This window comes from Saccopteryx leptura, chromosome 7 (genome assembly GCF_036850995.1).
Source record: "Saccopteryx leptura isolate mSacLep1 chromosome 7, mSacLep1_pri_phased_curated, whole genome shotgun sequence".
Taxonomy (NCBI): Eukaryota; Metazoa; Chordata; class Mammalia; order Chiroptera; family Emballonuridae; genus Saccopteryx; species Saccopteryx leptura.
In genome coordinates this window covers 69,589,773-69,605,764 of record NC_089509.1, presented here as the reverse complement: position 1 = coordinate 69,605,764, position 15,992 = coordinate 69,589,773, and the positions used below count along the sequence as shown (strand labels likewise).

At 37.1% G+C, this 15,992-nt stretch overlaps 1 protein-coding gene across 1 annotated transcript in view; it reads right to left on the bottom strand.

Moving 5' to 3' along the window:
• Positions 1 to 371: 371 nt before the first annotated feature.
• Positions 372 to 15,992, bottom strand: part of NUP35 (nucleoporin 35) — a 57,001-nt gene continuing 41,380 nt past the window's right edge. Inside the window, exons 5-9 of the mRNA XM_066346689.1 lie at positions 9,035 to 9,176; positions 5,468 to 5,537; positions 4,353 to 4,481; positions 3,007 to 3,171; positions 372 to 1,768 (exon numbers count right to left, since the gene is read on the bottom strand). Of these exons, the coding sequence (XP_066202786.1) occupies positions 1,691 to 1,768; positions 3,007 to 3,171; positions 4,353 to 4,481; positions 5,468 to 5,537; positions 9,035 to 9,176 (584 nt within the window). The 3' untranslated portion in view covers positions 372 to 1,690. The remainder of the gene's footprint in view (positions 1,769 to 3,006; positions 3,172 to 4,352; positions 4,482 to 5,467; positions 5,538 to 9,034; positions 9,177 to 15,992) is intronic.

The window sequence follows — 15,992 nt, the reverse complement described above, 5'->3', positions numbered from 1 at the left end:
TTACATGTAAGAGCAACGTTGATGAGGTTCCCACCAGCCAAGGGGGATAATTTGAACAAAAGAATAATGACTACACAGGAAACAGTAAATTAAGTGTGGGGGGAGTCCTAAGTTCATAGTGATAGTGAAGGGGAAATTTTTTTTTTTTTAATTCATAAGACATCAATGGAGGTTGCTAGGGCACCAAAAGTTACTCTGAAGACTAGTAAAGGAAAAGGATTAAATAGTTATCCTGCCATTCTGGCATATATGTATTCCGTGATAACCAAGTAGCACTCATGGATAGATCAAGGTTCTTCTACACAAAAGAATTCCAGCTAGTAAATGCAACCAGAATGATAAATTTGGAAAATCATCATTTTGCAAAACTCAATAAAATCACTGATTCAGGCAAGTGTCATTAATACATGCTTTAAAAAAAATTATAAATTTAAATCAATAAAAATATTATGTAAGAAAGGGTAACAGGGAATTTTCAGATGAAGGTGTAAGATTCTGCCCATGTGGCCAATGACCAGTCTGAGCATCATTAAAAGGGGGACAATCAGAATTAAGTACCTCTTGTTTTCATGATACCAAGTAAAACATTAATATAAAATATTCTTACTCAAAGAAAAAAAAATCAGAATCTAATTAATCCTCTCCAGATCTAACATCTAGGATATGGGTTAGACAATCAAGTTATACAAGAAAACAACCAACTTCAGTCCATGGGACATTACAGGAAACTCACATGGTTCCTTCAATAAGTCATAACGTGTTAGGATGAAGAGAGGGGAAACTTAATTTAGATTTCAAGACATGCCAAAGACTAAGCAACCAAATACATGTATATATTCGACCATAAATACATTTAAGGCAGTTGGGAAATTTTTAAACAGTCTGGATATTAAGAAATCATTATTAATTCTGTTAGGTGTGATAATGACACTAATTACATATGGAAATATCCTTTTTTGACAGAAAGAGGGAGAAAAGAAAAATGTATGACAGCATATTGACAGCTACTAAAGCTAGATTAGAGGTATATGGAGGTTCATGACACATTTTCTCTATTTCAGCAATCATTTAGAACATTTGGTAATAATAAAAGAAACCATTCTTTCAAAAATCATTCAATACATATAATTGGCAAAGTTTATTATCAAGAACTTTACTAGTTCTTAAAAGATGGTTTTTAAAAGACCGTTTTGGTTTAAGAATACTGAAAAGATGACAATCCACAATAAGACATATACAAACAAGGATAATCAAAGTATTAAATACTATCGAAATTAAAAGGTCATAATTCAAATTATTCAGGATAATCTTTCTGTCTTGTTACAAGTAGCTGTAGTTATCCTTCATGAAATTCACCCACCAACTCATGAAGACTATAAAACACATTCAATGACATAATTTAGTTATCAATGCTGTGTTTTTGTGCTTAAGCATGCATTACCACAGAAAGCACAAAATCCTATTTACAGGAATTTTTTGTTTCTTTAAAACATATCTCAAGCAGCTTTTAAAGTGCAAGCTACAAATATGTTGTCTCCTTCAAGAAAAAGGCTTCCAAAAGAAGTACGAGATAGCTACCCAGTACTGCCAAGAGTGGTTATACAACTAACCGAAGGAAACCCGGCAGCCTCTGCTGCTTCAGTGTAGCAGCATCCTCCTCTGTAGTTGGTTGAGTTCTTAGCACTTTATACTACCAGCCAAACATGTACTCCATTGCTTTGGATACAAGACTTTCATCTTTTTTTGGCGTCTGTCTGTCAGAAACGACCTATTAAAAAAACACAATTGTTAGGTTATGGTTTCTTCAGTTTCATAGTCAATTCTGGAGTTAGTGGCTAATTTAAAAGAGCCAAACACTAAAATGCATTTATAGATGTGAACTGTATATTTAAAGATTAAAATATGGGGCCCTGGCCAGCTGGCTCAATGGTAGAGCGTCGGCCTGGTGTGTGGAAATCCCGGGTTTAATTCCCGGCCAGGCCACACGGGAGAAGTGACCATCTGCTTCTCAATCCTTCCCCCTCTCCATTCTATCTCTCTCTTCCCCTCCCGCAGCCAAGGATCCACTGGAGCAAAGTTGGCCTGGGCACTGAGGATGGCTCCATGGCCTCTACTTCAGGCGCTGGAATGGCTCCAATGCAACGGAGCAACGCCCCAGATGGGCAGAACATCCCCCCCTCGTGGGCATGTCAGGTGGATCCTGGTTGGGCACATACATGGCTTTGGTTAGAATGTCCTTATGTTTTAAAAATAGTAAAGTCTTATTCCTTTGACAACACAAATTACATCTAGTCCTTAAACTAGAAAACTGAACAAACACAAAAGCTATGAAAGATGAGGGCTTTAAAATATTGGTTTAAAAAAAGAAGAAACTAAAAGAAAAACCCCCACAATTCAAGAATGATCTCTAAATTTTAGGAGGAAATCAAAAGACTAAATTGACAACTCTTTTATTTGCTATTTTAGAACCCATGTCTGTTGCTAGGCAAGATCAGAACTCCTGCCTGATTAATTAGGGGACAATAACATACTGAATGAGAGTCATAATACTCCTACCATTCTCTAATGAATATAATGAACTTGTCCATCAAACTTCCTTAAAATTTGAAATGGGAACTGGTCAACAACCAAAGGCTACTTTAAAGAAACTTAGGCTCTTCATTTGTGATTACCATAGATTTAGTTATCAATTTAATAGTTTTTAATATACCTTCATGCCAGAGATGTTTACAAAAAAAATTTTACATATGCAAATATAACTCAGAAAAAACTAAATTAAACTCTCAAAATGTTTTTAAGTGGTACAATTCAACTAAGTTTCCAATTGGCCAGAATTTTAATTTTGAAAATAGTAAACTTAGAATAGAAAGTTTATAGGTTTCATCAAGGCAATCACTTCAGGAGAAAATATTTAATGCCTTACAAACCAATCCAACGAAAAAGTTAAACATACGATGCACTATATAGCCTTTACAGTACATCCTTTTTACCCAGTCTTTAAAATACCTGATAGTCACTAGTAGAAGCTTTGTATGCTGTAGCAAGAGGTCTCATGGTAGAAATCCTAGGAGTACTTCCAGGCTGGGTTGGTGTACCTAAAGTTTTGATTGGTGGAGTAAAGGCCAGAGATGAAGATGATAAAGCACTCCTGTCACTGTTTTCCATAACACTCTAGAGAAATAAAGATAAACATAATACATTAGTACAGCCTATTTACAAAGAAAACTTTATTAAAAGATGCATAGCTCATTTGACCTAATTAATGTTTTAAATAAATTTGGGCTTGATAAAACAACATATGCTTCTTGGATAGCTCAACTGATATCTAATGTTCAGCCAGAATTCTATGAACGACCTCAAATATCCACAAGACAACTACAGACTCACAAGAGTAAGTATATACATTCTAACACACACTATGGAAAATCAGCAAGAAAGAAAAAGACAGTCCTTAAAGAAATCTGTGGGAGGAAAAAATTAAAGTCCAGTGTTATTTAGTACCCAGGAACCCCAAATTCTCATCTAGTCTCTGCAAACATCTGGTACAACACAGTATAATAATGACAGTAATCCTAGACTCTGAGCAGCAGGAGCCATGTCTGCTTTGTGCACTAATGTGTATACACAATCTCCAAACACAGTCCCTAGTAGGTAGTATATTTCACATATATTTATTTAAAGAATGATCATAACTTTAAAGCCATAAAGAAAAGTTTAACTTGTGTTCAGTAGTTTTAGAACTATATATATAGTCATTTTAAATTATCTTAAAATAGAAATAATAAAAAGCTCCCACCATTTAAGTTAATCCTCATATAAATTTTTATTTTATTTTATTGATTTTAGAGAGAGAGGAAGGGGGGGGAGAGAGAGAGAGAGAGAGAGACAGAGAGAGAGAGGACCATCGATCTGCTCCTGTATGTGCCCTGACCGGGAATCGAACCAGCAACCTCTGTGCTTCGGGAGGACACTCCCATGTGAAATATTTCATTCTGAAATAGCACCATTCTTTTATAGTACTAAAAGAATGTGATGTTGCTTTGCATAAGAGAACGGGTTAGAAGTTAAGAAACCTAGAATTGAATCTAGGCCTCATCTTTAACAACTCTGGATAAATTACTTAAGTTCTCTTGGACTCTTGTCTTTACCTGTAAGATGAAAGAGTTGGGATGGATTACCTATAAATTTTAAAGTCTGTGACAACGTATCTTTGGCTTACCAAGAGAAGCCTACTATAACATAGTCACAGTTTACAAAGAGAAAGTGAAGCAAAGTGACATAATCACTAATGTCAATATTTAGACTTGTGATCTTCCTATGAGGACGTTTCCCTTACATAAGCAATAACTTACTTTATCTATACATGGTTTAACACCAATCATGATGGACTCTCCAAAAATCCTCCCATCTTTGCTTAAGGCTTTCCGGGCCTGCAGTTTAGATTGATAACGAATATGCATCCAATTTCCTGTGTTAGACATCTGCAAAAAATGAAGTCTCTTAAAATATATAAAATCTAAACAATGAATTACATTAGAAAATAGAAATAGATGAAGACATATCATCTTCTACTTTTTATTTGATGCTATATAAAAAGTTATATAGAAGGATTCAATATAAATCCCATTAAACAATTCAATAATCTCTATCTGGCTCTCAATTCTCTAATATAAAGATAACTGTTTCTAATAAAAAAAAGTCTTACCAATACTTGATATAAAAATTTTTAAACTATTCAACATCTAATTTTGTATAAAGTTAAATAAGTAAACCTCTGGTAATAGGAAAGATAATGTTACTTATAACTTGTGCAAAGTTAAGATAATATTTTTTAAAAGCTCTCTATAAGCCCAAAACCCCTAAGAACTCTGAGCAACTTCTCCTTTTTCATCCCCAAACAACCTCAAATTAGAAAATGGTAATATAATACTTGACATAATTTATCTTTTTAAGAGGCTGTAGACTAATTAAGAAATCAGGTGGGAGGAAACCTGAAATTATAGTTCTCCTGCTTATTCTTTGTCCTTTTACGACAAATACTATGCAACTTCCAGCCTTCCAGACTGTAACAGACATACTCTATAAAAACATTTTTAAGTGCAAGGAGGGGAGATAAGACTTCTGCATGCACCCCAACCAGGATCCAGGCAGCAAGCCCCTACACTCGGACCAACCAAGCTATCCTCAGTGCCCAGGACAATGCTCAAACCAACCCAGCCACTGGCTGCAGGAAGAAAAGAGGAAGAGAAGGGGGAGAGGGAGGGAAGAGAAACAGATGGTCACTTCTCATATGTGCCTTGACCAGAAATTGAGCCGGGCCAATGCTCTATCTATTGAGCTAACCAGTTGGGGCCTGAAAACTTTTTAAAAAGAGAAAAAGCAGACAGATTCAGCAGCAAAGTTTCCTTCTGTTCATAGCTTATCTGTCCTCAGCCTAAATCTTAAACTAAAAAGAATTAAGCCTTACCACATGTTTTAAGATATTCCCATACTGTGCAAACTGTAATAATATATAAGATGCAGATGCTTGAGGAAACCTGAAAAAAAAAGTTGTCCAAACAGTCATCTTGCACAATAAATATGAAGACAAATTACCATACTTACAAATACTTCAAAATAAATTCCTCCCAGCTGTCTAGAACAACAATTTTCAACCTTTTTCACCTTATAGCATATTTAAACTAATTATTAAAATTCTGCAGCACACCAAATAATATATTTTTCTGCCAATCTGACAATGGAAAAAAAGGTATAAAATTGATTCACACCAGATAGTTACTGTATTGACTGTCATCATTTTCTTTATCCGACAATCTCAGGAAAAAGAGGTCAATGCCTCTGACTGTTGAACAGTCAGGTACTGAAAGTTTCTGAAGTTCTTGTGGCACACCAGTGTGCGTGCCATGGCACACCATGTGAAAACTGCTGACCTAGAACCACAAGAAATCCTTGATCCTCCTATTTTCCCCTATCACTAAATCTATCACTGCCCAAACGCAAATACATTAAAATTAGTTTTGACTCAACTTCTCTACTCTATCCGATTCATTCCCTGAAATCTCTAACATTCCACACTCACTGCCATTATCACAGCCCTTAGAAAAAAATTATAAAGCTGCAGTTCTTTATTTTATATATAATTTATTTTACAAGTGTATGATGTGTGTGAATGTGTGTGTTTGTGTGTGTGTGAGAGAGAAAGAGAGAGGAGAGAAATAATTGAAAATTGTACAGTCATATCATTATACAACAAGCACCACCTGAAAACTCATAAATTTAGTCCTGCTACAAAAATAGAAGTCAGTAATGGGCCTGACCAGGCGGTGGCGCAGTGGATAGAGCATCCACCTGAGACACTGAGGATCCAGGTTTGAAACCGCAAGGGATCTGGCTTGAGGGTGAGCTCACCAGCTTGAGTGTGGGGTCACTGGCTTGAGCATGGCATAACAGACAGGACCCTATGGTTATTGGCTTGAAATCAAAGGTTGCTGGCTTGAAGCCCAAAGTCGCTGGCTCAGCTGGAGTCCCCTAGTCAAGGCACATATGAGAAAGCAATCAATAACCAACTAAGGTACTGCAACTATAAGTTGAGGCTTCTCATCTCTTCTTCCTGTCTTTTCCTCTCTCTCACTCTCTCACTCTCTCTCTTAAAAAAAAATGTCAGTAATGGTATAGAAATACTTAAAAAGGATGGTTACCAAGCTTAACAGCCATATACTCTGGGAAATTCTAAGTGACTTTTACTTTCTTCTTTATAAAATTCTCTATGGTTTGAATATTTTATGACATTAATACGTGTACAGTACAAATAATAAAACTATTTCAATTTGAAAATCTGGAGTTTCCTTAGCCAGTAACTACAGTTATGTGGAACTTGGACTAGGAAATAAAAATCTGAGTCACTCACTGGATTCAGGTCTAGAATTCTACTTTATGTTACGTAAGCTTGAGCATCATTTCTAATCCCAAGAAAAATAACAAATGAGGCAAGGTGCCTAACAAAGCAGAGTTAAAGAAAATATAAATGAAGGGGAAAAATAATGGTTGCAAGTGAGGATGATACTGGAGAAATAAAACAAAATTCTAAGAGTCTAAGAGCACTTGAGTAGAATCATTCCAGTATTCTGTAAAAGATCAGGATTCTGCTGACTCAGGGAGTCAGTTAAATTATCAAAGAAAAGACATATACTATGTATTTTAGATGTATTTCTCTACAAATGATCAAAATATGTTACCCCTTAGAAGAAAATATTTCAGTTCCTACAACTAAAGTCATATAGAGGGTTACTGAAAAATAAAACCAACAGAAAATAAATAGCTGAAAAAGTATATGTCTTTTTTTTTAAGGGTAGGTCTTAAAAATGAAGACAAGAACTAGCAGACGCAGTTCAAGTAATTTACTCAATTACTGAGGAGTCTTACAACTGACATTACTATTGAGCCTAAAAAGCAGAATTAGGAGTAAACATCTGAATTCAAAAACAGAAAGCCATTTCAAAAGAGAATATAAAAATTAAACAAACACACAAAAAAATCAAGTAGCCAACTGCTATGGATAAAGGTCTGAGTGTGAGCTTTCTGCAGAACACAAAGCAATGGTCCGGCTTCTTACCTAAACGAAATCAGTAAGTAACACATAGGATCTCTCTGGAAGATTACATAAAATATACGTGGCAATTATTGCTTTATTTAAAGGGGGAAAATATTATAGCTGGGGACCAAAGTGGAAAGGGAAACTTTTCACTATATATTCTTTTGAATTTTTATCTTTTAGATAAACTGAATATATAAAGTCAACTAGCATTTACTGTGCATTGTTCCTTCTTAAAAAAGCTCATGTGTTATTTTTATACATTTTACCCCAAAATTAAATATAATTAGGTTCAGCATGAGAGAGAACACTTTCAGAAACAAACCTATGTGATGCAGTATAAACAAAAACAGTTTAAAAAACCAGACCACTTGGATTTTTGCTGAAGCTTTATTAATAACTAGATGTAAACCTCTGAATAAATCAATCCATCCATACTTTACTTTTCTCACCTATAAATGATGCAATTTCTCTAAGTTGTTTACAGTACTTTTTTGATCTAAAAATCTAATCAAAATACTTCTAGATCTGTCAGGAACAACTTCTATTAATATTCAAAATTCTGCGACTAGAAAGTATATACCGGTATATACTTGTGACACAGTACACACAAATGAAATACAATTTGTTAGTTCCAAACTGGTTAAGTCCATTATAACAGAGAAACAGTCACTAACTAGAGGGAGAAAAAGGAGCTTCCTAAGCATAATGGGGTAAGCCTGTTCCAATATCCAGCCCACATGCTGAAGAGAAAATAATCTGAGGAAAGAGAAAGATGATGAAAAAACTATGAATATCAAACACTAGTTAATAATATGCATGCTGAAGGGTCAGGATGATCTATACTGATGTCTGCAACTTACTCTGCAATGTACCAACAACAACAAAAAGGTGAATTAATAAAAGATAAAATAAACGTAGCAACCTGCTGTAGGAAGATGGCCGGGTATTAGAATGCTGCCCTGAAACAAGTCTTACGTGCAGACTTGGAAACGCCAAGACCTGCGGGGTAGATGCTACCCCAGCAAGCACTGATAAGATTGTTTACTGGGAGCTTCTGAACCTTATAGCCATTTCCTGCATACCTGCAATGTTTTAGTAGTTAATCATCCTTCTCTGAGTTGCTTGCTGATTAAGGGTTAAAGAAACAAATAAATATGATGAGGCTGAAGAGACCTGGGCTCTCAGTCCTAGAGGCTGGGGGTCCCCTGTACCTATCTTTTCTTTATGTTGTGTCTTGTGTGTTTTTTCCTAAGTCCTGCAGCACCTTCCTCTTGTGCACACCCATTGCCAAGCTGCTCTCTGCATCTGTTAAGTGTAGAATCTAGGTGGTGGGTATATGGATGTTGGCTGTGCAATTCTTTATTTCTATGTCTGGTAAAATTCAGTACAAAATGTTGAGGATAGGGTATTGTTTAATGGTAAACAATCCAGAAACCTTACCCAAACACAGTTACCCATGTGTCATCGAGGTGATCTTCAGAAGTCAGAGAATCTCCTTGAGTATAAAATGGATCCAACTGGGCAGGAGATAACGTTGTCTTCCGTGGCTGACCAATGTTTGCTGGACTAAACATACTTTGCCCTGTATTAGTATATTTAGTAAGTTAGTTATCAATATAAACATTTTGGTTAATGTTAAATTAAAGATTTTAGTTTTAAATGAAAAAGTGTATTAAAAGTCGGTGATAGCATAAATAGTTTAAAATACACAACTGTACTCCAATGATGATTTTGTACCTGAAGATGGGGGGGCAAATCATGCCAATATCTGAAGACTTAAGTATTAGATGGGGAAAAAATGTGAGTACAAAGGCCCTGATAAAAGACGAGACTCGTGTTTGATGAAGAGCAAGAACAACTCTTGTATGCTTCTTGTAACAAGGTAACAGATGGTGTAGAAAAACTTTGTAAGCTACTGTAAAGACTTAGGCTTTGACCTGAAATGAGCTGGGAAGTCAATGGTACACTGAGAGCAAGGCTCAACTTTTGAAATGATGATGAATGGGAGCATTTTATTGAGTACTTATAACACCATTCTACATACATAATTTAATTCTAAAAACTTATATGATAGATTTTATTGGTAGTTCTATTTAACAAATTAGAAAACAGGGTGATGTGAATTAATATCCAGAAAGGAAACCAAAATTCCAATCTAGGTAATTCAAATTCAAAGCATGAGCTTTCAGTAATCTAGTTAACAGTCATAATTACTACAGTGGCAGTTGTTCAAGTGTGGTCCTTGGGTCCTGGGCTCCCAAAGACCCTCTCATGGGATCAGCCAAGTCAAAATTATTTTCATAATTTAAGGTTTTATTAGCCTTTGTTACTCTCACTCACTCATGAGAGTACAATGGGCTTTTCCCAGAGCCTACTTAATGTGGATCAATCAATTCAGATTGAATACTGAAGCAGATATGAGAATTTGGCTGTATTTTAAGCAAGATATGATTTGATAAACAAGTATCACTACTCTCATGAAATCTTTTCTTGTAGAAAAGTTATTTTTTACTTTAAAAATGTTCTTTATGTTTACACGACACAGATTACTTTTAAATGAATTAATACTTTAAAATGTTCTCAGTTTTAATTTAATGCTAAGTATAAATAGCTTAAATCTAAAAGCATTTTGGTCTTCAATTTTTAATAAAACAACTATTCTACAGGACCTTGCACATGATTCCATGATTCCAACTCCATGTTCGCTTTCTGAAGGTTCTCTGCTTGGCAAATTCTAACTACTATATTCCTGCTGCCTTGTCATTTTTTCTGAATTCCCAACTGAGTTGAAAATCACCCTGTCGCCTGAACAGCAGGTGGCACAGTGGATAGAACATCGGACTGGGATGCAGAGGACCCAGATTTGAAAACCCGAAGTCAATGGCACTCCAGGCTCATCTGGTTTGAGTGTGAGGTCGCTGGTTTGAGCAAGGGGTCACTCACTCTGCTGTAGCCTCCCCTCCCTGCTGTCAAGGCACATATAAGAAAGCAATCAATAAACAACTAAGGAAACTAAGGAGCCACAACAACAAACTGATGCTTCTCATCTCTCTCTCTTCCTGTCTGTCTGTCCCTATCTGTCCCTCTCTGTCACACAAAAAATTTTTTTTATTTTATTTACTGATTTTTTAGAGGAATGGAGAGACAGAAACATTGCTCTGTTTCTTTTATGTGCCCTCACCAGGAATCACACTGGCAACCTTTGCACATTAGAACGATGTTAACCAACTGAGCTACCTGGCCAGGGCTAAATTTTTCAAAAAGAGAATAGCCTGACCAGGCGGTGGCGCAGTGGATAGAGCGTCAGACTGGGATGCAGAGGACCCAGGTTCGAGACCCCGAGGTTGCCAGCTTGAGCGTGGGCTCATCTGGTTTGAGCTAAAGCCCACCAGCTTGAACCCAAGGTCGCTGGCTCCAGCAAGGGGTTACTCGGTCTGCTGAAGGCCCGCAGTCAAGGCACATATGAGAAAGCAATCAATGAACAACTAAGGTGACACAACGCGCAATGAAGAACTGATGATTGATGCTTCTCATCTCTCCGTTCCTGTCTGTCTGTCCCTGTCTATCCCTCTCTCTGACTCACTGTCTCTGTAAACAAAAAGAGAATACAAAGTAAATCTTTGAAGCGAACCTCAAACTGCATCCATGCTATAATACATTTAACAATTATTGTTTTCTGATCATCACAGATGCATTTAATAGGTATAACACATTTCTAAAATGAGGTTGATTTAAAATGAAACACCCCCTTTTGACAAATGTATGCATATCAACAAATTTACATATTACTTACATAATGCGTAAATTATCCCAAAAGGGATAATTACAAATTATCCCTTTCGAAATAAGAAGTTCTCAAAAAAATCTTTTCTTTTTTAATTAAATTTATTGGGGTAACACTGATTAACAAAATATATAGGTTTCAAGCATACAATTCTAGAACACATCATCTGTACACTGTATTGTGTTCACTACCTCAGGTCTCCATCCATCACCACTTAGCCCCGCCTTAACTCTCTTTTACCTCTGCCCACCCCTTTCCCTCTTGAAATCACCTGTTGTTTATCTGGGTCTATGGGGTTTTTTAGTCAAAGTTACTCAAAAAAATTCAGTTATTACAAAGACATGCCTTTTAACACAAAGAAGATGATAAAAGGTATTTTGGTATAAAATCTGAATTCAATGCAATTTTCTATGTTCTGTATTAACATTAAGAAGGTACAATTTAGTTAAGCTACATCATTTAATAACCTTTAAGCAAGAAATTAAATGAAGGCTCAAACGAGACAACCATTATGACCTTTAAAAATAAAACAAATCAAAATTAAATCTCAAATGAATAAGCAATCTAATCTTTCCCTGTCAACTACTCTGAAAAACGTTAAGTACTTATATATAATCTAAAACTATTTACATAAATTTAGCATAATTGCCCCACCACCACCTTGTTAATGTTTAATTGCTACATTTATTTTACTTCCTTTCAATCAGAGTTCTGGTATCCACATGCTATGCTTTAAAAAATAAAAATAAAGTGTACCTATCAAACCACATCAATGTCTCCCAATTCAAACATTCTTCTAAGATCAGATTAAAATGAAGGGAGAAAGACCTTATTACTTATTACCCTTTATAAAAATGTCTTAAAAAGCACATTCAATTGTTTCAAAACAGACCACTAGTCTAAATAAAAACAAAAAAAACATAAAAAGAGTCCTAAATTTTAAACAAATAAGTGGCATATGAAACTTCAGGAAAACAGGTTCCTGTTGTTACCTTCTTACCATGAAACAAAGCAGCAAAATCTATAATACAGAATTTGGGCTCAGCCCAAAGAGAGGTCAGGCCTTTGTCAGGTTCCTAAGAGGTTACCTCTAAACAGGAGGAATTTCCCTAGCAACAGAAATGTTTTTGTTATCATGAAGGAGGTCCATGTGGTTCATGGTGGGGAGGACTTTGTGATAAAGAATGGAGCTTTGAACTACATGATATGATCTCACCTCTAGGCAGGGGAGGGGACTAGAGAGGAGTTTAGCTACTTGATCAATGATTCAATCATCAAGTTTACCTAGTAAAACCCTAATAAAAACTCAACACAGAAGCTCCAGTAAGCTTCCCTAGTTGCTATGCCCTGTGTATAGCACCATATATCAGTGCTGGAAGGGTGACATAGAATGGAAGCTTTGGGTTTGGAATTCTCCCATATTTTGCCCTATGCATCTCTTTCTTTGGCTCTAATTTATAACCTTTTGTTTAACTGTAACCATACATACTGCACTTTCAGTGGGCTCTAAATCTTTCTAGCAGATTATCAAATCTTAGCATGTGTCTGGGAGTCCATGAATTTGTAGCCAATGGGTCTGATGTAAAGGTAGTCTGGGGTACTCCCAAACTTGTAGCTGGCACCTGAGGTAAGTAAGTAAGGGCAATCTTGTGGAGGCTGTTTCTAGTCTGACAAACTCATTGTACCCCAAAGCATATTACTGAACAATGGATACAACAACATCTAATCAAATATGGTGAGCTAAACACTTGTATTCATCTCTAATCCTTTTTTTTTTCAGATTTATTCATTTTTAGTGAGAGGAGAGAGAAAGAGAGAAGGGGGGAGGAGCAGGAAGCATCAACTCCCTTATATGCCTTGACCAGGCAATCCCAGGGTTTCGAACTGGCGCCCTCAGCATTCCAGATCGACACTTTATCCACTGCGCCACCACAGGCCAGGCTTCTCGAATCCTTTCAAACACCCAATGACAGTCATTTTAGAAAGTTTCAGGTTTTGAAGATGTTGGGCAGATAAAATATATTATGCTCACTTTGTTAAAGATGGTGCTGCCCACATGGAGGCCGTTGCCCAGGTGATATTAATGTGTGTCTCTGTGGACTGTGGGCAGGCAGGATCATTGTAGCCTGGGGTTTGGTTTTAGGACTAAGCCTTTCCCACCCTTTTTGATGTGGGGTGGTACAATCCAATCATGCCTCAGAGAAGTGACTTTGTATTAAAGACTTCCCTATTTTATATATTGGATTAAAAGTTTGGATTTCTACACTATAAAATAGGGGCAGAACGGGAGCTCTCTCTTGGTTCCTGAGATTAGCATTAGAGAGCAGAGAAAGGCCACGTGGAAGAGGCCAGGAGAAGCAGCCAAGATGGCGGAGTGCTGAGTGAGAAGAGAGTTTGTGCAGAATTTGTGCAGGGAGAAGGAAGGAGATGGGGAACATAGGTGAATAAGTCTGGTGAGCTAGAAACCTTTGATTCTAGGAAACTCGGATAAGTCAGTAGCTTTGTGAGCACTGAATGTGAGTGGGTTTTGGAGCCCAGTGTGTGTTTTTTGCTTGCCCGCCGGGTACAAGCTAGGATTAAAGACTATGGCCCACCAGTTTTTGGCTCCGTTGTTTCTTTACCGACTGTCCGAATCCAGTGCGAACCTGCATGGGCCAGGCTGCTGTGATAGGAGCCCTGGATACTGGCCATACAGAAGACCACAGGAACCATGAAAAGTGTAAAAGAGGGGATGCTGGCTAAAATCAAGGCTAGTTTAAAGTATGCATAATAAAAAATCAGATGACAGTCCCCTCCTCATCTTTTTTTTTAATAATTTTATTTTAATAATTTTTTTTTTACAGAGACAGAGTCAGAGAGAGGGATAGACAGGGACAGACAGACAGGAACAGAGATCAGAAGCATCAATCATTAGTTTTTCATTGCGCATTGCGACACCTTAGTTGTTCATTGATTGCTTTCTCATATGTGCCTTGACCGCAGGTCTTCAGCAGACCGAGTAACCCCTTGCTCGAGCCAGCAACCTTGGGTCCAAGCTGGGGAGCTTTTGCTCAAACCAGATGAGCCCGCACTGAAGCTGGCGACCTCGTGGTCTCGAACCTGGGTCCTCCGCATCCCAGTCCGATGCTCTATCCACTGCGCCACCGCCTGGTCAGGCCCCCCCTCATCTTAAACAGCCAGATGACTCTTACTAGCCACTCCACCCCAAGAGACCAAGAACTCAGCCTCTCAGAAAAAGGAATCTAAATGGCTCAAAACTCAAGAAGTCCAGTCACAGTGAAGAACAACTGTAAGGAAACTAAGTTTTTTGGGAAAATTTAAAAGAGAAAAGACCTACATATGCTGAAATCAGATTTTTCCCTACAAAATCTAGTTAACTGTCTAATCCCCTTACAATGAAGCCCAATAAGGAACAAAACAGCCTCTCTCCACGAATTTCCCCCTTCCTGTCAATGTAGATGCAAACATATGCACTAATTCCAAGTAGCTCTTTAGTGACTCATTCAATGAATATGCCTTCACCAGGAAAGTCAGAAGAGGAGGATTAAAGGGAAAGAAATAAGAACTAGAAGAAAACAGACATTATGAGCAGGAATAAAAAAATCCAACATTAATCTCACTGGTAAGATATTATCTACAAAACAAGAGTAGGATGTACATTTTTAAATATATTCAAATATCAACAAAAAAGTTCTTGAGAATTAAATGACAAAAAATTATTACAAGAACTGGAAGCCAAGACTGAGGATAACTCAGAAAGTAAAATGAATACATATATAAAAGTGAAAGGAAGAAAAAGTAAAAAAATTAGAAAATCTACAATGCTCATATGTAAAGCCAGTAGCCATGGCCAACATCACAGCCACCTGGCCAATTCAGGTTCACATTTGATTCAGACAGACAGTAATGAAACAACGGAGCCAAGAACTGGTGCGCCATTAGCTTTATCCTAGCTTGCACCTGGCAGGCAAGAAATACACACAGTGGGAAAACACTTCCCTTTCCATTCAGGGCTCCCAAAGCCACTGACTTATCCGAGTTTCCTAGAATCAAAATTTTCTACCTCACCAGCCTTATTCAACTCTGTTCCCCATCTCCCTCTCCTTGCACAAACTGGCTTCTCCATCATTCTGCCATCTTGGCTGCTTCTCCTCTCCTCCACATGGCCTTTCTCTGCTCTCCTCCAGCATGGGCTCCTCTGCCCCATTTTATAGTATAGAAATCAAAACCTTTAATCCAATATACAAACAAGGAAGTCTCTGATACAAAGTCACTTATCTGAGGCATAATAGGATTCCTTATGAGAGTGCACCACCCCACATCATGTAACAGTCAAGGGTGTGGGGAAAAGCTTAGTTTTAAAACTAAGCCTTAAACTATAATGACCTTGCCTGCTTACAGCCTGTCCCCCACACCCAATGCAAACTGTAAGCGAGCAAACATATATCATATTTAAAAACTTATTTGACCATCATCATAATTAGAAGGAATTCCCGGAAGAACAAACAGAAAACAGAGAGCAATTATCAAACAAATACAGGGAAGTTTCCCCAGAAATAAAGATAGGTCCATCAATTAAAGGATCCATCAAATAAAGGATCCATCAATTAATTT